At 49.6% G+C, this 20,615-nt stretch overlaps 12 protein-coding genes across 12 annotated transcripts in view; 9 read left to right on the forward strand and 3 right to left on the reverse strand.

Moving 5' to 3' along the window:
* TbgDal_XI12660 (heat shock protein 70, (fragment)) overlaps positions 1-997 on the forward strand; it is a gene marked incomplete at both ends in the record, with an annotated part of 1,820 nt that extends 823 nt beyond the window's left edge. Inside the window, one exon of the mRNA XM_011782109.1 lies at positions 2-997. Coding sequence (XP_011780411.1) covers positions 2-997 — 996 coding nt within the window. The remainder of the gene's footprint in view (position 1) is intronic.
* A 256-nt stretch (positions 998-1,253) lies between these two features.
* TbgDal_XI12670 (gamma-tubulin complex subunit, putative) lies at positions 1,254-3,653 on the forward strand (the record flags this gene model as incomplete). Its single annotated transcript, XM_011782110.1, has 1 exon — positions 1,254-3,653. One exon carries the CDS (start codon positions 1,254-1,256, stop codon positions 3,651-3,653), a length of 2,400 nt encoding a protein of 799 aa, XP_011780412.1.
* A 756-nt stretch (positions 3,654-4,409) lies between these two features.
* TbgDal_XI12680 (hypothetical protein, conserved) lies at positions 4,410-6,101 on the forward strand (the record flags this gene model as incomplete). The annotated part of the gene is made up of 1 exon (XM_011782111.1): positions 4,410-6,101. The coding sequence occupies one exon, from the start codon at positions 4,410-4,412 to the stop codon at positions 6,099-6,101; it is 1,692 nt and encodes a 563-aa protein (XP_011780413.1).
* A 244-nt stretch (positions 6,102-6,345) lies between these two features.
* On the forward strand, positions 6,346-7,302 carry TbgDal_XI12690 (activated protein kinase c receptor; the record flags this gene model as incomplete). Its single annotated transcript, XM_011782112.1, has 1 exon — positions 6,346-7,302. The coding sequence occupies one exon, from the start codon at positions 6,346-6,348 to the stop codon at positions 7,300-7,302; it is 957 nt and encodes a 318-aa protein (XP_011780414.1).
* Positions 7,303-7,674: 372 nt separating this feature from the next.
* Positions 7,675-9,327, forward strand: TbgDal_XI12700 (hypothetical protein, conserved; the record flags this gene model as incomplete). The annotated part of the gene is made up of 1 exon (XM_011782113.1): positions 7,675-9,327. One exon carries the CDS (start codon positions 7,675-7,677, stop codon positions 9,325-9,327), a length of 1,653 nt encoding a protein of 550 aa, XP_011780415.1.
* Positions 9,328-10,483: 1,156 nt separating this feature from the next.
* Positions 10,484-11,302, forward strand: TbgDal_XI12710 (hypothetical protein, conserved; the record flags this gene model as incomplete). Its single annotated transcript, XM_011782114.1, has 1 exon — positions 10,484-11,302. One exon carries the CDS (start codon positions 10,484-10,486, stop codon positions 11,300-11,302), a length of 819 nt encoding a protein of 272 aa, XP_011780416.1.
* A 34-nt stretch (positions 11,303-11,336) lies between these two features.
* TbgDal_XI12720 (hypothetical protein, unlikely) lies at positions 11,337-11,666 on the reverse strand (the record flags this gene model as incomplete). Its single annotated transcript, XM_011782115.1, has 1 exon — positions 11,337-11,666. The coding sequence occupies one exon, from the start codon at positions 11,664-11,666 to the stop codon at positions 11,337-11,339; it is 330 nt and encodes a 109-aa protein (XP_011780417.1).
* Positions 11,667-11,725: 59 nt separating this feature from the next.
* Positions 11,726-12,085, forward strand: TbgDal_XI12730 (hypothetical protein, unlikely; the record flags this gene model as incomplete). Its single annotated transcript, XM_011782116.1, has 1 exon — positions 11,726-12,085. The coding sequence occupies one exon, from the start codon at positions 11,726-11,728 to the stop codon at positions 12,083-12,085; it is 360 nt and encodes a 119-aa protein (XP_011780418.1).
* Positions 12,086-13,220: 1,135 nt separating this feature from the next.
* Positions 13,221-13,535, reverse strand: TbgDal_XI12740 (hypothetical protein, unlikely; the record flags this gene model as incomplete). The annotated part of the gene is made up of 1 exon (XM_011782117.1): positions 13,221-13,535. One exon carries the CDS (start codon positions 13,533-13,535, stop codon positions 13,221-13,223), a length of 315 nt encoding a protein of 104 aa, XP_011780419.1.
* Positions 13,536-13,741: 206 nt separating this feature from the next.
* On the forward strand, positions 13,742-14,167 carry TbgDal_XI12750 (hypothetical protein, unlikely; the record flags this gene model as incomplete). Its single annotated transcript, XM_011782118.1, has 1 exon — positions 13,742-14,167. The coding sequence occupies one exon, from the start codon at positions 13,742-13,744 to the stop codon at positions 14,165-14,167; it is 426 nt and encodes a 141-aa protein (XP_011780420.1).
* Positions 14,168-14,637: 470 nt separating this feature from the next.
* On the forward strand, positions 14,638-15,309 carry TbgDal_XI12760 (T. brucei spp.-specific protein; the record flags this gene model as incomplete). Its single annotated transcript, XM_011782119.1, has 1 exon — positions 14,638-15,309. The coding sequence occupies one exon, from the start codon at positions 14,638-14,640 to the stop codon at positions 15,307-15,309; it is 672 nt and encodes a 223-aa protein (XP_011780421.1).
* Positions 15,310-17,865: 2,556 nt separating this feature from the next.
* On the reverse strand, positions 17,866-19,911 carry TbgDal_XI12770 (trans-sialidase, putative; the record flags this gene model as incomplete). Its single annotated transcript, XM_011782120.1, has 1 exon — positions 17,866-19,911. The coding sequence occupies one exon, from the start codon at positions 19,909-19,911 to the stop codon at positions 17,866-17,868; it is 2,046 nt and encodes a 681-aa protein (XP_011780422.1).
* Between the last annotated feature and the right edge of the window lie 704 nt (positions 19,912-20,615).

Below are 20,615 nucleotides of genomic sequence, written 5' to 3' on the forward strand. Positions count from 1 at the left end.
ACAACGCGCCGTGCACGATGTGGTCCTGGTTGGTGGTTCCACCCGTATCCCCAAGGTGATGCAGCTTGTGTCTGACTTTTTCGGTGGCAAGGAGCTTAACAAGAGCATCAACCCCGACGAGGCAGTGGCCTACGGCGCTGCTGTACAAGCTTTCATCTTGACCGGTGGTAAGAGCAAGCAAACGGAAGGTCTCCTCCTTCTGGATGTCGCCCCGCTTACGCTCGGCATCGAGACGGCAGGTGGCGTGATGACGGCACTGATCAAGCGCAACACGACGATCCCCACCAAAAAGAGCCAAATCTTCTCCACATACTCAGACAATCAGCCCGGTGTGCACATTCAGGTCTTTGAGGGTGAGCGTACCATGACGAAGGACTGCCATCTCTTGGGCACCTTCGATCTCTCTGGAATCCCCCCGGCACCCCGCGGCGTGCCACAGATAGAAGTGACCTTCGACCTAGACGCTAATGGTATTCTTAGCGTTTCTGCGGAGGAGAAGGGCACTGGCAAGCGCAACCAGATTGTCATCACAAACGACAAGGGTCGCCTGAGCAAGGCTGATATCGAACGCATGGTGTCTGATGCTGCGAAGTATGAGGCTGAGGATAAGGCGCAGCGTGAGCGCATTGATGCTAAGAACGGTCTTGAGAACTACGCCTTCTCGATGAAGAACACTATCAATGACCCCAACGTTGCTGGCAAGCTTGACGACGCCGACAAGAATGCTGTCACCACTGCCGTGGAGGAGGCACTGCGATGGCTGAACGACAACCAGGAGGCCAGTTTGGATGAATACAACCACCGCCAGAAGGAGCTCGAAGGCGTGTGTGCTCCCATCTTATCAAAGATGTACCAGGGCATGGGCGGTGGCGACGCGGCTGGCGGTATGCCCGGAGGTATGCCCGGTGGTATGCCCGGAGGTATGCCCGGAGGAATGGGTGGTGGGATGGGAGGCGCTGCGGCATCGTCCGGGCCTAAAGTCGAGGAGGTTGACTAAGTTCCCAGGTGTATTTCGGACCGGTGCTGCAGTCGTCTCACTGTCTACGGTGATGGTCCGCCGCCACATTTTCTCTTCGTCTCTGTAGCATTTAGGAACCCTCGTTACGGGAAAGATGCGTGACACATTGATGCTACTACTATTATTAATACTCTACTATTATTATTATTATTTTTATTTTAGTTCCCCACCACCGTCATTATTATTATCATTATTATTATCAATATTACCATTATTGTTTTTAATGTAATCATATATGTTTATATTCTTTAGTTGTTTTATTTTTTTATTCTTTATTTTTTTTAGTATGTCTGACGGGCTGCAGTATTCAAAAGACGTTTTTCCTGCTCCTAAGTGGCACAGGGCGGAGGGTGATAGCGCTGCTAATAGGGAATGTGTGCAGCGTGTTGTTCCTTTTAAAGCTGTTTCTGCGGGGGAGAACGTTGATTCACTGACATATGTTGGTGGTAGGCTTCCCTCTGTGGATTCTCTTTCCTCTCCTTTGGAGGGTGGGGAAATTGTGGGTAATGTTGATGATAAGTTAAAGCACTCTCATGTTTCTGTCGTTGATGATCGTCAACCAGTGAGTTCTGTGACCGGAAGGAGAGGGAATAGTTTCGAACTTCCTGGCAGATTAATTGGTCGCAGGGATGGTAGTGGTGGTGTCGTTGGCAGCGGGAGGTTTGAAATTACTCCGTTGAAGCCATCGTCAACGATATCTGGAATCACACCTCGTCATTTTGACGTGCTGCATCCTTTGGAAGATAGCGCTGACCGTGGTAAGCATGATTTTGTAGGTGGTGTGTTGAATGCGGTGAATGATGCCGGAGGTGCGAAGGCCATTGATGAGTTGGAGTTTATATCGGATATGTTGTTTATGTGGATGGGTGTTGATAAAACGAAATATTTTGCGTATGATAACGCATGTTGTCGTTATGAAATGAACTCTGGATATGGTACCGTTCGTCAGAGGCAGGCTTTTTCTGCTTTTCAAGAGTGTGGTTGTCTGGCACATCAAATAGATGACGCTTTGAGGGGCGGTACGTCGGAAAGATCGTTCTTGCAGCAAAGCCTTCGTGGAGCTGTTCGTCGGCACCTCTCACAGTACCACACTCTTGTAGCGTCTTTTCGTGGGCGGCAGACGCCGCCAATGGCATTTGGTGATTTGGTGGTTGCGTTCAAAAGAGTACAACCGAAACTTCGGGTTTTGCACACAATGCTGAAGGAAACAGAAAACGTGAAGGGTGGCGAACTGGCGTCTAAACTTCAACGTCTGGTACAGCAGGGGTCAAGAAGACTATGCGCACTGCTGTCTGATGTGTATATGGAGGCTGTAAGTCCTCTCCTTCATATGACGGTGTCAAGCATTATAAAAGGTGATGTCTCAGATCCATTTAACGAGTTCTTTGTGAAGTCCGATCCCAGAGTTGAAGATACGTCAGACACGTTTTGGTCTTCTAAGTTTTCCCTTCTGCCAGATATGTTACCAACGACGGTGTCGTATTCGCTGGCGGAGCAGATCAGGCTTGTGGCTAAGAACGTCAGTTTCATTCGAAACTGTTGCAGGTGCAAGCAATGGCACATGGACCCCTCCATTGTTGCAGCCGCTCAAAGTGCAACATTTGATACGCTGGACAGTGTGGTTCGTGATGCCATGAGGTTCACCAATACTGCAGTGCTCCGACTGATTAGGGAGGAGTTCCACCTTGACAATGTTCTGCGTATGGTAAATGCCTTTCTTCTAGTCGGAAACGGAGACTTTTATGAGGTCCTTATACACAAATTGGATCCCGTGCTTGGTAGGATGAGTCACATGGTGCAAAGTTCACTGGTGCGCGACCACATGCAAAGCGCCTTGCTTGACATAACTCCGCACACGAAAAATTTGGATACGGATCTTTTCACGATGCTCCACTGCGAGATAGTTAAGGACGATAAAATCATTGGTTGGGATGCATTTGTTGTCACAATGTCGGTGCCCTCGCCACTCAACAATATCTTCGATGCCAGTGCCATGAAGGTTTACCGGCGCCTGTTTCGCATGATGTTCAAGGTGAAGCGGGCAGAAGTTGCTCTAAAAAACTCGTGGAGGCAGAGCGTTGTTTTAGATAGGATCATAGGAGGGCTGCACAACGCGAAGCGGGAGACAACTGCGTGGCGGGAAGTGGCTGCTGATGCGCACCTGCTTGGTCTGCAGCTAAACCACTTTGTGAACAACTTATGGTCTTACCTTGTCGCGGAGGTTTCAACCGTTTCATGGGATCTGCTTATGCGAGCTCTTCGCCAGTGCAACTCCATGGATGACATCCGCGCAGCGCACATATCCTATCTGCAGTACCTCACCCTTCACTCCCTTTTGCACGGAGACTGTACTTCCATTCGGCAAAATATCGAAAGCGTTCTCAGCGTAGTCCGACAATTCGTTGGAGCCCAGGCAGTACTGACTTCACTGCTGGAGCGCGGTCACGGTGACGTGTTTTCCATTAAGAACGAATACCAGAGGCTGGCTGACGACTTCCAACGTGAGATTTCCTCTCTATTAACCACGCTGGAAGAGCAGCATTTGCAGTTCGACTTTCTTAACTTCCTTCTTCTGCGTCTCAACTTCAACCACTTCTATCACGATAATGCATTCGGCGACAACACAGAGTTTTGAGAGTGAGGAGTATGCATACCTTTATGCATGCATGAAGTAGGCTGAGCTTTTTCATCTCTATTTCTACCCTTGACCTGGTTCTCCAGTTCCGGAGTGATAACAGTCGTAACGAGGCTGGTAGAGGTGGAACACGAACCGACGTATAGATGTTTACCCGTTACCACATAACGGGGGCGTTCGGTTGCTCAAGTTTAACATATTTCCTTTCTGCTGTCGTTTTATTTCCTTTCTTGGTAAGGAACTTTCGAGAGTGTGATGTCGGGAAAAGAGGGATAGAAAGGAAGTTTTTCTTGGGTGACACGCGCATGCTGTGTACGCGTAACTGCGCGTGTTGTGAAGCAAATTCTGTTGAACGTTCCGGTACGTACTACTGAAGGAGTGGTTGGGAGCGGTGTGTTTGTTCGTCTGTGCGTTGTTGCCGCTGACCGCTGTTTTACACCGGCATAGAAGGTATGCATACATATTTCATAAAAGCAGATTAAACGCGATCACCTTCGTATGCGGGTGGCAAGAGTGTGCAGGTGCAATCCAAGGGGGAGTAGAGATGACGACAGCTGATAAGGAAAACTGCGTGTGTGCTGTTGTGGACCGAAGCGCTTCGGTCTGCATCGTGGATGAATGCGTTGCCTCCTCTTTTTCTCCTAGATCTGTCGCGCACTACAGGAAGCGTAGGAAGAGGAAGCAATAGTTTTTTCTTTTTTTTTTTTGCATATTTGCGTAGGTAACAGCAACCCAGAAAGTGATTTAGGGTTATGAATGCAATCAATGTCTGCAGGTAGCGACTTCACACTTGGCACATCGGTTACGCCGTTCTTGGAGCTCTTGCCACTACTTGTCATCTTGCTGATATTCGCGTTTGGTATCCAGGCTGTTGTTCTTCTTTCAAAGTCGCGGTGGGAGGATCAGCAGGGAAACGGTGAGGGTGAGGTGGTGCGCACCATCACAGGGACGTTTTACCGCAGTAGCTTTTACCATCGTTTCTATGAAAACTCGAAGTGCGAGCACACAGGTATTCTCTTGAGCTCTACCTTGCTTAATATCGCAAGACACGTGCAGAACGGCTCGAAACAGCTGGTGTGCACAACGGTTTACCCACGCGATGCTCGACACGGACCCGACAAGCAGTCCGTGCTATTCCTTTTTGACCCACTGAAAAGTGATTCGGAGTTGGTACTGGGACCCTCTTCCTTTGAGTCTACCGGCTTCTTTTACGCAGGTGTTGCGCTCCGGGGGTTTAATTTACGTGATCAGCTCCCCCGTTACGCTGTGGCAAGCCTCCCAACGTGTGGCATGTGGATTACGGTGGATGACGGCATTGAGGTCACGTACCAGCGATGCCGGAAAGATGAAGACTTTGCACAGAGGGTGGATCATGTATTGTATCTGAAAGCGCGTGGGCCCGGTGCCGCGCAAAAACTCGAACGATTTGTTGATCAGTCGCTGAAGGAGTACATATCAAACCTTCCCCGCACGGCCGGTGGCCAGCAGTATCACTTCCAGTTGACCGGTGGGGAGAAGACATTACAATTTACGAAGCAACTACTCTCCACATCAAAGACATTCGACACGTTGTTTTTCTCACAAAAAGATGAATTGCTGTCGCGTCTCGAGCAGTTTGTCGAAAAAAAGGGGCGCTTCGCTATCGAGGGGTTTCCTTACAAATTGGGTTTCCTTGTGTACGGGGAGTCAGGTGTGGGTAAAACCGCTCTGGTCTCCGCCATCGCTGCTTACACGGGCCGACATGTTATTTCGCTACATCTTCCTATCATTTCAACGGACCAGCAGCTTTCCGACATCTTTCTTACCCGAACGCTGCGTTGCACTAAAGATTTTCAACCTTTTGTATACGAACTTGATGATGTTATTTTTCTGTTTGAGGACGTCGACGCAAGCGATGACCTTGTTCGCTGCCGGCAGGCGTCAACGGGACAAGGACCAGAGGGGGGAAACCAGTGTGGATATGGTTTGGGAGGCGTTGCCTCACAACAGGCGCGATGTGATGGTAGGTACAAAGTCCCGGGTCTCTCGGGGTTTCTTAACGTTCTTGATGGCGTGGTTGACATGCACTCCCTAATTGTAGTAATGACAACGCGAGACCCCAATGACATTGATTCAGCCCTCCTTCGACCTGGGCGTTTTGGATACAAGATTCACATGGAGAATATGCGAACGGACGAGCTAGTGGGGCTGGTAGGACTACACTTTGGAACTGAACAACGACACACGGCAGAGGTGGAGGGGAAAACAGAAGGGGAACGCAGTGTGAATGCGGGAAGAAACTTATACCGCCTCAGCAGGGCCGACGAGAAGACGGTTCGTGAGTATATTGTGTCTCGGTGTGGAGAGGAATTTTCAATTAATGGTAGAGTTGCAGAGGCTATGTGTATGGGTAGTGACACCTTGGATGAATTCTTGGCGCGACTTGCTAAATGGTACGGTGAAAAGTAACGCTATTCGTTGTTATGCAGAACAACTGTGTTTTCGTTTCATTTAAGGTCGATGTTAAAGCACGGGGTTTAACCACGTACATTTGGAGGGCTGCATCACTTGCACATCAGATGCAACTTTTTATCGTGCGGGGCCCCCCCCTTACGCGATATTTGGGTCCCTCTACCTGCTTCTTCTTCATTTGGTTTTTGGCGTAGCAAGCTGAGTAGCGCAAGGCTAACCGCTCTATTTTCTGCCCACAATCATGGCTGTCGCTTACGAAGGACAACTGACGGGTCACCGTGGCTGGGTTACATCCCTCGCCTGCCCACAAACCCCTGAAACCGCAACGAAGGTGGTATCCACATCCCGGGACAAGACCCTTCTTTCATGGGGCCCTAACCCTGACCGGCACAGCAGTGAGTGCAGCTATGGCCTTCCCGACAGGCGTCTGGAGGGGCACAGCGCATTTGTGTCTGACGTTGCCCTTTCCAACAACGGGAATTTCGCTGTATCTGCGTCATGGGACCATTCCCTGCGCTTGTGGAACCTGCAGAACGGACAATGTCAATACAAGTTTCTTGGCCACACAAAGGACGTACTTTCCGTGGCCTTCTCTCCCGACAACCGACAGATTGTCTCCGGTGGTCGTGACAACGCTCTGCGCGTATGGAATGTCAAGGGCGAATGCATGCACACTCTGAGCCGCGGTGCTCACACCGACTGGGTGAGTTGTGTCCGCTTCTCCCCGTCTTTGGATGCCCCTGTCATCGTCTCTGGTGGTTGGGACAACCTGGTGAAGGTCTGGGACCTCGCTACCGGGCGACTTGTCACGGACCTTAAGGGACATACAAACTATGTCACATCTGTGACCGTTTCCCCTGACGGTTCCCTCTGTGCATCTTCCGACAAGGACGGCGTCGCTCGTCTGTGGGACCTGACTAAGGGTGAGGCCCTTTCTGAGATGGCCGCTGGTGCGCCTATCAACCAAATCTGCTTCTCTCCCAACCGTTATTGGATGTGTGCGGCTACCGAAAAGGGCATCCGCATCTTTGACCTGGAGAACAAGGACATCATCGTCGAGCTTGCGCCGGAGCATCAGGGCAGCAAAAAGATTGTCCCGGAGTGCGTTTCCATCGCGTGGTCTGCGGATGGTAGCACCCTGTACTCTGGGTACACGGACAATGTCATCCGTGTCTGGGGTGTATCGGAGAACGCGTGAGGCAGCTAAAGGGCATGTGGTATAAGTGGTTTGATTTTGTGTTTTCTGCGCCTTTTCCCGGGCGTGCATACAGTTGCACGTAACCTAGAAGGGTGTCGCTTGCAATTTTCATTTGATCAGCAGTTGGAGCTGTCTTTATTTTTTCTTTTTCACCTAACATTTAATGGCCATGTGTGTAACTTCCATTTTCAGGTGTGCCGCGATGGGGTAGTGCTACTCTGCACGTGGCCTGTCCCGGTGTTTGTCTTTTGCCGTGCGATATATATATATATATATATGGGCGTATGTATATGTGCACTTGTTCCTGCTTTTGTTTTGTGTGCTGGCGGAGGTTAGTAGGACAAGAGTGCTGTACGAATTAGATTCGCTAAAATGCTGCGCCGCGGTGCGACCCTGTTGACAAGTGCCGCGGCTGGTGGATCGTCTGTGGGCAACCCGCCTGCCGTGGCTCCCGGTGTCGTTCGTTCCCTTTATCGCATGCTTCTCAGGGAAGTTAGGAAAATTGACGAATCACCCCTGTCCAAGACACTTTTCCCGCTTACAGTAGATCTCCAACACTTGACTAAGAGCCACGGACCGCTGTATTTTCCCAATGGTCAAAAGTATATGGATATCTTGCGTGAAGTCTTTCATGACGCGGCAACACCACCAAAAGTAAATCTGGCCTTCGAGACACTGACACGGCTTAGGTCTCATAACGAGCGAGTAACTTCAAGACTTTCCGTCTTTGAGAAAGACCGAATGCATCTCATCAACACGATGGAAGCGTCACAACCCGACAAGGGCTTATACCGCGTTGAGCGCGCCCCATACAATGTTAACGCTACTTCGTACAGACTGCCTGTGGGAGGTGGTCCCTCCTCGTTACACTCAAAACTGAAAATTCGGCAAGGTTATGCGGTCGAACTCGAGGAAGGCGTGGCTTTAGTTGCTCATCCGCTCTCTTCGACACACATGGACCGACGTGTGATACTAATTTATGAAAAGGGTCCTCATTTCACCACGGGTGTCGTTCTCGACATGTTGTTTACGTACCCGCTTTCGCACGGCAACCCCATGTTTCCGGAGGTGTTTTGGGGGCACAAGGTTTATGACGGTGGCGTGTCGCAGATCAACTTCACGATGCCTCCCACCGCGCACATCAGCATCTTGCACACACTGGAACCGCCAACAGAGCCAGAGTCACCTCAGTATCTTGCCTGGCTCAAATGGAAGGATGTTAAGTCAAAATCTAGGAACGCAGAGACGACAGCGGAGCATCCTCGGCTCCTATGTAAGCCCTTGATTCGGGGCGGTGTATTGGATGACGGGACGGTCGAGCCTACGCTGTACCTTTCTAAGGTGGAGGCGCTGCCTTACTTGGCCCAGCTCGTGCCGGGAAAGCCGCGCTCTTCCGCTAGGGTGTACTGGGGTAATATGCGATGGCCAACCCGCCAACTGGAGGCGGAGGTGGCGAATGGACACTGGATTCCAGTCAAGCTTTCGCCAACGTTTTTTGGACCATTTCCGTTGATGGCGGAGTCGGGGAGGGCGGACATGTTTCCAACGGTCGCGGAACTGAAGGGCATGAAGGAAACCCGTGAGCGACGGTACGGCGTGGATGTTTCGTTGCCGCAGGTTTTCCCTCCGGATCGAATCCTTCGCCGCCGCGAGTGTCTGTGGGACCAAATTATGTACTGTCTTGGCGGTGAATACCGTTCCTTGGTTGGTTGTTTCAACCCATTTCTAGAAAGCACGCAGGGCGTGCTACCGTACGACTTGCCGTCCCCACCGTCCGTCGTTGGTTGTGGGTTGAGTGATACCGAAGAAAGTGTTATGATGATGGAGGACTTAATTGATGACGCGGTTGAAAGGGGTGCTGGGGAAGAGGCGGAGAGTGGAAATTACGAGGAGGATCTTCCTTTCAGTGCGCAGATGCTCGGGGTGACCGAGGTGCAAGGCGAAGAACAGCTCGCCAAGGGTGAGAGGCCTCCCGGATCTGAAAAGGAATCAGACAATGAAGACGACGATAAAAAAAAGAGCTAATGTCAGGCTTTGTGTGGACACGTCTAGTGACGGCAGCGCCGCGTGTCGTGCACGCCTCAATATTCACGTCAATATATGCGGAAAACGGTGATATGTTGGAGGAGGTTTTTTGTTTCAAGTGAATAAAGTTTCGTTTAAGTAGCAGTTTGATAGGGTGAAGACTGAGGATTGTATACGGAGGAGCCCTTGGGTTCGGTATATATATTCGGGCATATGCTAATGGTATTCAACTGTTTGTTCATAAGCATGATATGGACCTGTTTCACTGGGTATAAAACAACCCGATTCCGCTTGCTAATTTAAACATCATTTGCCGTTGTTACTGTTGGCATTTCTTGATACCAACGTGGCACGGTGTGGCGTCAAACGAACCTAATGCGCGCATTTTTTATCTTCTTAGCTCTTCTCGCGGCTACCATTGCCCCGCTAGCTCTTTTACCTTATTATTATTATTATTATTGGGGCCCTTTCCTTTCCACCTGAGCGTCCTTCACACGACCCTGTGGCTGAAACGGAAAAGCAGTTCTTGGAGTGGTCTATTGTGTCCCCCCCTTTCCCTCCTGGCCTGTCAGTGCGATGGCTGAGAAAATAGCAAGCGACAAAATCACCCTACATCTCGCGGCAAAGACTGGCATAACAGAGGCCCTGGGGAACATGGAATGTGATCCAGCGGAGACACTCGGCAAAGTATTATTCCGCATAAAGAAGAAGCTGAAGCGTCCAGCGCTGTATTTGTTTCTTATGCGCGGTTCTGAGGGATTCATTCCAACCCCGGACCAGACAATAGGGTCACTGCTACACGCCTACGCGGAATCAAGTGATCAGCGCCACCTGTCTTTCGCTGTGTCGACGGCGATATTTCACGGATAATGTCATCGTTTTTCTGCCGTCGTTATCAATTGCTTGTTTTGCGTTGGCTGACAACGCTTGGCCACTCCCTCTTTCACGCCCCGGTGTTAGCTTAGACTCTTTGTGCGAAAGCGTTTCTCCCTGACACTTGTCGTTCGTGCTGTTGGGCCCACCTGTTGGCCATAACAATTTGTGTCAACTCAAAGAATCAACAAAAAGTAAACCTGGCGAAACAACACAATAGGGCCTAAGCAGACGGTTTCGGAAAAATTCAAAGTAGCAACCGTTAGCCAAGGGGAGCGAAACGATGCAAACGTCGCCGGTCCGTCTGGGGGCGCTCATCCGGTACGTATCGTTTCGGCACGCCCCTAAGTTCCGACAGCCACGCCCCGAGGAAGTTATCGGCCTACCGGTCAAGGAAACGCCGCCTCACTGCGTTCCTGCCTTTGTCCTTCCCGACTTTATCAACGAGGCGGAGGAGCGCGCACTCTTGGCGCTTACGGAGCCGTGGTTCTCGCGACTTCCGTGCAACGAGGGGCATATGGACGCACTGATACACCATTACAAGGAATTTTATCGATCCTACAAGGGGCTGATGGAGGGTGAGGGGGCGTGTGGGAGTTGTGAAGACGGATGCCGACATGTGCGTAGGGCTCTCGAGAGGTGTTGGAGCGCGGCAAGTGGATATGTTCCCGCCACGCCATTGGATGACAGAGTGCATTTCCTGCGGTTGAGCGAATGTGGGTTCATAAGGGCCCATGCCGATGACACCCGCAACTCAAGCGGCATCATTGCCGGGCTGTGCCTTGGCTCCGCAAGGGTGATGACGCTAACGCACCCCGACCACGCGGGGCAGCGAGTGGAACTCATGCTTGCTCCCCGTGCGTTTTACGTGCTTATGGGGGCGGCGAGATACAAATGGGAGCACAGCGTTGACTGGATAAGGGATGACGATGAGCACATCGAACGGGTTCGTGGCAGGGTGCCACCGGGCGAGAGATCACTAGTATTTGACGGAAAGGAAACGGAGTTTAGGCGAGGAGAGCGAACAGCTATTATTTTTCGAGGGGTTTCGCCCCTGGAGTTACTCAAACACAAGACGTTGGAAAGAAAGGGCCACACATGAAGGGCATGATCCATCTGCACGTAAGCCGCGGCGTTTACCCAAATTGAGCTGTCATTCGCTTTCTCGGTTGGCGTGAATCACGCGATAAATGTGTGAAGGGGGCTGAAGGATATTTTAGCAGCCCCTTGGGCGCGGTTGAGTGCGTATCGATAAAAGGGAGGGGGGCTGGGGGGCGGTCCACGGCATGGGTGAGTGGAAGGGGACGTTTTGCCTCAGCTGCAGAGTGATACAATGTGCGTGGCCGCCACGTTACCCCCGCCTTTTTTTTTGGTGGGGAGCTTGCGAAAGGAATGGCCGATCTTTTCATATTTTTTATCGTATCAATGTTATTTTTTATCATTCTTCGTCTAGTCCTACTTCTCATGTGGTTAGACAAGTTATCGTTAGTAATTTGTTGGAAAAGGTGTAAGGTTTTTAAGTGTTATGACAGAATATGAGGAGAAAGAGCGGAAAACTAGTCTAGCAGCGCTTAGGAGGTTTGTGAAACATTGTGGTCCCACGCGATTTACATTCATTACCCGCATACCGTTGAGTAGAAATACAAATCAGGTAAACGGAACTTTACTACTGGAAAATGGAGATCTGACTGTATGTGCTCAAGATATGAAAGCAAATATCGCGGATATAAGAGAGGATATAGTGTCTTTCAGTGTCCCTCAGCGTCAAGATTTTATAAGAGCTTTTGAAGAAGCAAAAAATATGCTCAAAAATGAATTGGCAGCATTACAAGAACATAAATCAATATTAATGGAGCAATACGAAATGGCTTGTGCACAGTTTTAAAACGAACATTTAAGGATTTAACAAGCAGCAGTGAACCACTCAGAAGAAATGCAAGATGTTATACAAAATATGAAAAATCAAATGAACCGGATGCAGGTTGAAAACAATCAAATACTCAACTAATACGGTATGTTGCAAGGGATGTTAAACCAAAAGGAAACTGAAATACAGTATTGGAAATCTATGGTAAACTCACACGGGTCAACAAACAAAAAGGAGGAAGTGGACAGCTCATCTATGAAAAAGAAAGTCTATGATTGGAAAAGAGAAGAAAATGAAAAAAAAAATTGTCACCATGTAATTCCTTGGATGATTTTTTACGAAAGAACAGATGAATACACAACTCCAGGATAGGTTGGGTATTTTTTGGCAGTGCCAACAAAGAGTTGCACGCAGAAAAGATAAAAACTAAGAGAAAAAATACACCTTCTGAGGATTCGTGGATTACATGGTGGAGATGTCTCCAGTACACATGTCGGCAGCATTTGAGGAAGTGTGCCCAATGAAAGTAAGACAAGAAAGTTACTACTATAAGACTTGGAATATGTTCGTCAAACGGGTTCATACCATACCAGACGTGGGCCTTGTGGAGGCTTTATTCCAACTGAGAAAAGATATATATATATATATATATATACGGAACTGCGTATCCTACAAACGGCATCGATGTTTCCTCGAGTCAAAATCCAAGATATTCGTAACGGCCCAGAGTCATCACAAAATTCAAAAGACCGATTCTGGCAATTAGGGGAGAAACTAAATAAGGTAAGAGCTCCTCCCCCGGAAAAAGCCAAATGCTATGTGGCCGCATTGGACATTACAGTACGACATGTTATGTGAAGGAAACAGCGGTATGTAAATCAAAAAACGGGGTTCAACCCTCAGAGCAATAAATTGAGGGGTCGTTAATGCCTTGGGGTCCAACCACATAAGAAAAAATTGAGTGGAAATATACCAAGAGAGAAGAAAGGAAAGAACACAAACACGCTTTACATCAAGGCGAAGAAATAAGGGCAGAAAGTTTGAAAAGGGTGAAAATAAAAGGATACTGGCTCAGATGGTCCGATCTCATCAGAAAAGAACTTCCTCCGTTAAAAACCTCGGTAAACGGGGTAACGGTGATCCCGTCACCATCTCACGATCCGATCGTGGTGGCATTGGAAACAGAGGCCAACAGGATCGCCTTAAGTGCATGGACAAAAACAACATGGGAGCAAAGGGTGTCCATACTACGGAGACTTTGCGAGTTTGCGGAAAAGAACAACATAGAGATTCGAGAAGGGAACGTCCCTTTATTCGTCCTAAGTTTACAATTGGCAAAAAGCAGCGCCGTCCAGTATAAAAGGACGTTATTAAGTTTATTGGCCGCTGTAAGAACACCGGCGCAGATGTTTCTGGCTTGCCTACAAAAATCAGCAACCAAGGTGCTGATAAAGCAGGCTAGCCCCATGGAGAGATGGGAACTCGACTAGATAAGCGATATGATGACTACGAATCGGGATCGAGTGGCGTTGCGCCTGGCACGGATTACGGCAAGTTGATGGGTAGAAATTGCCCTCCATCAAAAAGAAAATTTTATACCACGTCCCGCCGACAGAGAGGCTTCTCATACTAGATTGGGGAGCCCTTCCGAAAACGTTCAAGATCAACCTAAACATGGCGGCACGATACGTAGTAATAGGAGGAACAGACGCAAAAATGGTCCGGGAACTAACGACAACATTGGAGGAAAACGAAAAAATTACCAACCTGTCCACAAAAGATTTGGAAAAAATACTCCGTCCCTATGAAATGACAGCACACTCCATAAAAAGGGGGGCGCTAGCCCATGCACCGACAGTGGTCTTCGAGCACGACCTCGACCCGCGTTTTTTAACCCAACTGGGAAAAACAGCAGATCCTTTGGAATTTCCACGCAGCACGGAAAGATATCTCGGGCATTGTGTGGCACTAATAAACAAATCAGAGCAATTGACTCAGCACATGCAGAGGAGTTACAGAGATGGACTTCGGCCCGATGGGTGCTACCAACTGCATGTGGAGAAAGAGATCAAACGCCATTTCAGGGACATAGCATTCTGAGACGCACCCATCACACGAGGGTGGCTACGGTGGAAGAAAACAAAATACCACTACGAAAAATATGCGTCAACACATTATCCTTGCACCGAATCAAAAACCGAATGAATAGCAAGGCGAAACATCGTTTCGAGGAGGCGCGGGAGATCATGAGACAACCCACAAACCTGCAGGAAAGTGAAAGAGGATCTCAGCTAACAGTTTCTACCAAGGATGCCAGAATCATGAAGAACGCAGGCATCGTACAAACGGTATCGGCAGCAACCCCCTTGGTTTGAGGTCTGGGAAGAGCTGTCCCCTACAAAGTGCCTTTCCACCTCGTTTACTTCCCCAACTTTTGTGACATCGGGAATTTAAACAGCCAACTGCGACCCCCGATATTCCGATTTCGACCGATTGCGGGTATCCTTTGATTCCTAAACCCTGTAGCTGGCGAGGCCAACCTCCTTGACGCAGTGCTTGGGTTATGACGAATGGTTGCTGCACTCCTTTGTCACGTTCAACTTCTCCGACTCTCCACATGGAAACTTTCTAACAACCCCGCCACTGACAGGATGATTCCGCCTGCCGCATCCGTGTCAGCCGCTTCGCCCTATAGGGTTAACCTTGTCCACTGCGCTTTGCGGGGCTTGCTGGGAGGGTGTCTGGGAGTGTCATCGCTGACTCTCCATTTTGTAACCACTTCGGTTGTTTTTTTCCCCTCTCCTTGTATCCGCACTTGCTGCGCGGATGGTCAGCCACACGTTTGTTTACGCTGTGTGGCACAGGGACCGCACCTCTCATTAGATGCTCCTCGAAGTTTCCAGTTGGCAAGCGTCCCGCAACAAGTCCCCTCCCGCGTGTCAGATTCGCCATCCTTGCAACGGCAATACTTCCTATCTGACAGACTTTTCTCGCGTCTGCCTGTTTGGTGTCTTCCTATTCCTCCACGGGCTCCCTCCTTAACTTTCTTCGCCAGTTTTCAACCCTATTCCCCCTTTTCAAATGGGCACGGGGTAAGTCCTCTCTCGAAAATGCGCGGTTGCAAGCAAAGCGCCTTCGAGCCTCACCACCACAGGTTATGGGTTCGCTTTGCCCTCTCCTTTTCTCTGTCTAGGAGTTTGTGGCCTTCGATCCCACCCATTGCCTCGAGGCGATGCGAGTAACTATTTTTCATATCCTCATCACCATCTGGGGTCCCGAACAGGGTAATTGAATATTGCCGCAGGGTGCTGACTTCCCACTTTTAGCCAAATGCACACCCCCATTTCGCAATGTTCGCGCGACCAACCTACAAAATTTTCCCTTTCTCTTAGTCGCGATCTACGCTTTAGCGCCGTTGTCAACCCCCCTTCCCCGAAGAAACAGTGGGCTCAGGTATGCACACGCTAAGATTGTTGTCTTTTGTCCTGTTTTCCATTCCCCGCAGCAAGGAGTTCACGTTTTCCAGCGTTTCGTCCGCCACTGCCCCAGGGGAAGATGCGGTTGGGCACCGTACAAACCACCAGATTGCAGTGTCCTAGCCCCAGTTTCAGTAAGTGGAAACGGTGTGCCTAATCCGCTGGTTGGCGCCACTAAGCTTTGCTTTTGCCGTTTCTGCCTTCGAAAGCACTGCTATTTACACTCATTCCCGCATTTGTTTGTTTGTTTGGGGGGGGGGAAGGGAAGGGAAGGGAAGTGCCACGCAGTGTCACCAAGAGTTTTTCAAGTTTTTGGCATAGACATGAACAAAGATGGCATCCCTCACCCGTGGTGGGCGGTACTTCTTTGCAACGAACCGAATACCGACGGGAAGGTCACTCATGCGTGTATCTGCCTAGCCTTGAGCAAACCCCCATACACAGCACATTCCTCGTCACACCCCCGCTCAGTGGGACCGGCGCGCTAGCAGCGTCAGTCTCTTACGTGCTGCGCTGTCGAATTCTAACTCCCCCGCCCGCCTCCACACGAGTGTATCAGCCTGCAATGCGATATGCGTTGCCGCTGGCTTCGTACACGGTGAAAATAACTTCTCTGTGTGGGCATACGCGGCTTTCCCTATGAGCCGCCGATGCAATTCAGCGGTGATGATGTGTGGGCGGCACGGTCTGGGCATGCTCATTTTCGTTGGAAAACACAGTCGCACGCCACGTGCCTCGTTTGGCGTCACTTATTGGACGTGCCCGCCCAGCCACCGTCACCCTAAACTGCCCACAAACGGCGAAGATGTATTAGGTTGCCGCGATTGCCGCTGCTTTCGCATCGTTTGAGAAAACGAACGCGCGTCCTGCGTCGCCGTCGAGGAACCAACCCCATCCTTTCCACCTACCGGCAAAAAGAGGTACGCCAGTAAAACGGAAAATGAGATGCCAAATTACAGAGGTGCGCTGCCTGGCGCGACGGAGTCGCTGGCATCAGTGCATGATAATCGTTTCTGACCGGCACGTGGGGTGCTTAGTAGACCCGCTCCGTCACTGCGGAAGCACCTCGAGAAAGATTTTGTAGCCATCTGGGGCTGCAAGTCCCCGTACTGACACACGTGAACAAAATCAGAGACCGCGGTTTGGCATCGCCGTGGCAAATCACGTTGTGCACATAGCATGACCTGTTACCTACGCCTCCATAGCGCTCGGGCCTGGCACCTTGGCTCGCGAAACTGCGACAAGCCCGGTCCCTCTGGAATCAAATTTCATTCAAGGATGACACCGCCGCTGGAGTGTGTGTAGAAACAAGCGTTCACATGCGGCCCGCGTGCACCCAACTTTACCCTCGACACCTAGGAGATCGGAAACGCCAACGAGAACTAAATTAACGTTATTGGGGGGGGGGGGAAAAAAAAACACAACCGATGTCGCGTCTTACGGTCCTGATGTGGGGAAGGAAAAGGGTGACCCCCTGACCGCGGAAAAAATCGTTGGTGAGTGTGCGGTGCATACTTAGGCGTAGCGTATCCCGTACACCTGCGGATGTTTCTCCATCACTCGACGTTTGACGCGTTAAAAGTAAAGACAAAACAGTCATACCTTTGGGACGAAAGTTAGGTGCGCTTAAGAAAAAAAAAGGGGGGAGGGGCGACCGTGAACCCTTATCGTTGAAAGAACGAAAGATGCATGAATTGGCTGGGCAAAGATTTGTAGGAGTGTGCCACTGTTATCAATGCCCCTCAGGGGTTCGAGCATCACTTGTCGAATCGGTCTGAACAGCGCGAGGCCGGCAAAATTTTGGTTGCCGCCACGCGTCGGAGAGGGGTGGGGGGTATGTGGCGCTAGTACCCGCCGTCAGCATCGCGTGGGCTTATTTTCTTCTGGGTCTTCTTCTGAGCAGTTACCCTGGATGAAAGGCTGGAGTGGCAGAAAAGACGTGTCCTTGATTTATGCGTACCACACCTGCCTCTTACATTTTCTGTTGTTGCATACGTGTGTGCGGGAAGACGTGGTGGCTACTTCGGTCTTCTCGCCGAGCACCTCATGTGCCTTGCTCGAGTGCTGAGTCTACGCGGCGCGACGGGTGGGCAGTAGGGAGGGGGCTTGTACATAGAAAAAAAAACTAGAGCCACCGGATGCTCTTTGTGCGACCCTGGTGAAAGTGAGAAAGAGATAAAGTAAAACCAGTAACCGGAATTATCCGGTGAAGCAGTCGGCCGTGTGTCACCGTCATTCCTAACATGTGACCCCTTAGAGAGACTGACTCGAGAACCAGAGCGATTTCTATTTGCATTCTGAGTCCGTACTGTCCTGCAGTTTTCAAAAAGTGACAACAAAGATCATAGCAGCAAGCGCCACACATACGTGCGTTGCGTTATCAATGTGCCCGTTGCTGTGACCCTCCTGTGGTTCATCAACAGCAACTAGAGGTGCCTTTGACGGGCATCTAGGCCAGTACGTTCGCATGAACATCACTTGGACTTCGGCAAGGGTCAACTCCCTTTTGAAAAGAACAGCACTCTTCACCAGTAGTTTTCCATTGGGAGTAGCTTTCTTCTCTCCATATCCTCCAATATAGAAATGCATAACATCTCGCACTCGCCTAACAGTCTTGATACCGCTTCCCGTCCTCGAGAAGGCGGCACCATCGATATTAACAGTGAACAAACCATTGTACATGGTTATCGTAACTTGGTGAGTCTCGTTGTGGATGGAGGATCCAAATGTAGGCACATGCCGGCCCCCAAACGTTACGTACCATTTGTCATCCGATGTGTACGACACTTCAAGACACTCGTCGACACTTCCTTCGCTGATGACAACGCCCACAACCGGGATTTTTTCACTCACTCGGTCAGGCACCTCCACAGTCACCCCAAGTGTAAATTCATAATTTGCAAAGTTGTAAAGCTGAGCCCCCGTGTGGTTGCTCACAGTCCATGTGGCACCCCGATTAGGGCCACTAAATAATATACCATTCAATGTTTTCTTAGCCCCAACAGCTTTGATGCTCACGCTGTTATATGTGTCTTTCCACTGATCACCATCTAAATCATTCAAAAAAAGCCCAGCGGGTGCATCATCAACACAGTTTACGCGGTCGGTGGCTCCTCTGGTTCCGGAACGGAGCACACTCTCGGTCCTCCATTTTTCCACAACCGCTTTTATCTTTTCGAGTTCATGATCTAAATGCGCAACCTTGCCTATGTCATAGGGTACCGCGTTGCTTACCTCATCATGAAAGGTGCCAGTTTTTTTGTAGAAGTAAAGCAGTTTGCCGTTGCTGTACAGCAGTGTCCCTTCACCATCTATTCCACCTTCAAGAGTGACGTGACCAATATCAAAAAAATGTTCGCCATCAGATAGCCAAATATTGAGCCCATCCCCATATGAGTCAGTCGACGGTGCGCGCTGGGTGAAAATCAACAACCTTTTCCCTTCAATTGTGACAACAAGCAAGTTGTGTGATCCACCTTCGGCTGCACCACTGGCCCACACACGCGAGAACGTCCTCTTGGCTTCCGTCCATTCCCTTCCCATATTGATGGATTCATAAACAGCCAAGTGACCGGTATACGAGCCGTTGCTCAACATAAGCCTCCCTCCCCATTCAAAGATGTTGCAATTCTCCTTGCATACATGAGCTTCTAGGGGTGTCGACTTCCAGTGGATACCGTCGTCTACGGAATAAATTATTGTGGGTACGTCTTCGCTGTTCTCGTTCTTTAAACAAACGAGAAATACAAGTAAACCCCCTTCAGTGACGATTGCATCCCTTCTTCCTCGGAAAAACTTGTTCACTGGCCCCGCTTGAAGTCCAGTGGGGAAGACCCCCTTCAACGGCACCTGTTTGTTCCACTCTACACCAGCTGATTGCGAAAAAAAACCTCTCGACCTTACAACTTTCCCAGAAATTAGAAGGAGACTGTCTTTGCACTCACTTATCGTTACCTTGCCTAAGCCATCGCCTTGCACATCATACCCGCTTGCAAGCACATACACATTGCTCCCTTTGGCAACTACTTCAAGTGGTATTGGATAGGAAGAATACTCCATCTCCTTTCTTCCTTCAATTATGTTGTCCTTTTTCCATGTCCTCCCCCCATCTATGCTTGAAAGTGAAAACGTTCTTAGCCTTACTTCACCAGCCAGGTGATATCTGAATTCTCCGATTGCAACCAACACACCTTCAGCCTCGACGACGGAATGAATATGGACGGCATCAACGACGGAGAGCAAGAAACTGCCCTTTTCGTCCCCGTCGAAAAGATCAAATTCATAAACATCCGGTGTCTTAGCAATACTACGTGTCCAGCCGATGTTGCACATGACAAGTAACAGTAAAATGAGTATTTGCATTCTCATTGCGAAAAACTCTTAGGGTACGGAAATAGTCTCCCTGCAGATGTGCGCGGTGTGTGCTTGATTGTTGTGAGGGCACCCTGAGTACTTTGGCGGTGGTACTCTTCAACTGGCTGCGTGCGGCGTAGTGTTTTACAGAAAGGGGACAAATTACCTAACTTATGTATATAGCCGAAAAAGGGGGGTGACAACACAGCACTTACAAACGGTGACATCATAAATATTAGGTACGAATGCTTATGTAATATGTAGCGGTGCCCTCAAATACTGAAGCGATCAAGGAACCAAAGTTGGTTTTGCACCACATCGGTGAGAGGTCCCCGATACGTCATGCGAGCCCCTAGAAGACTGCATTAACAGTGACAGGTCAATGCACTAAGATATCCTGAATCACCGGCGGCGTATAGCTTGGCAAAAACTTCTCGCTTCCACTATTAGTTGCTGCAAAATTTTGCACGGCACTTGAGAAATATGTGGTATAAAAGCAAAGAAAAAGTGTTCGAGCCAAAACGCATTGCACCGAAACACTGTCTTCTCCCTCACCCCAACCCTGCTACGTTAACAAGTCACCAAAGTTCGTCACCGAACAAGGACAAGGTGTTCATTATTAGGAAGCAACTAATCCTTATGCACCTCGAGTTGCAGAAACTATTTCTTTTTTTGGCACCCGAATAACCCAGTGTACTACAACTCTTTTTTTTTAAAAA

The sequence above is a fragment of the Trypanosoma brucei genome, chromosome 11 (assembly GCF_000210295.1).
Source record: "Trypanosoma brucei gambiense DAL972 chromosome 11, complete sequence".
In the NCBI taxonomy this organism is placed as follows: Eukaryota; Euglenozoa; class Kinetoplastea; order Trypanosomatida; family Trypanosomatidae; genus Trypanosoma; species Trypanosoma brucei.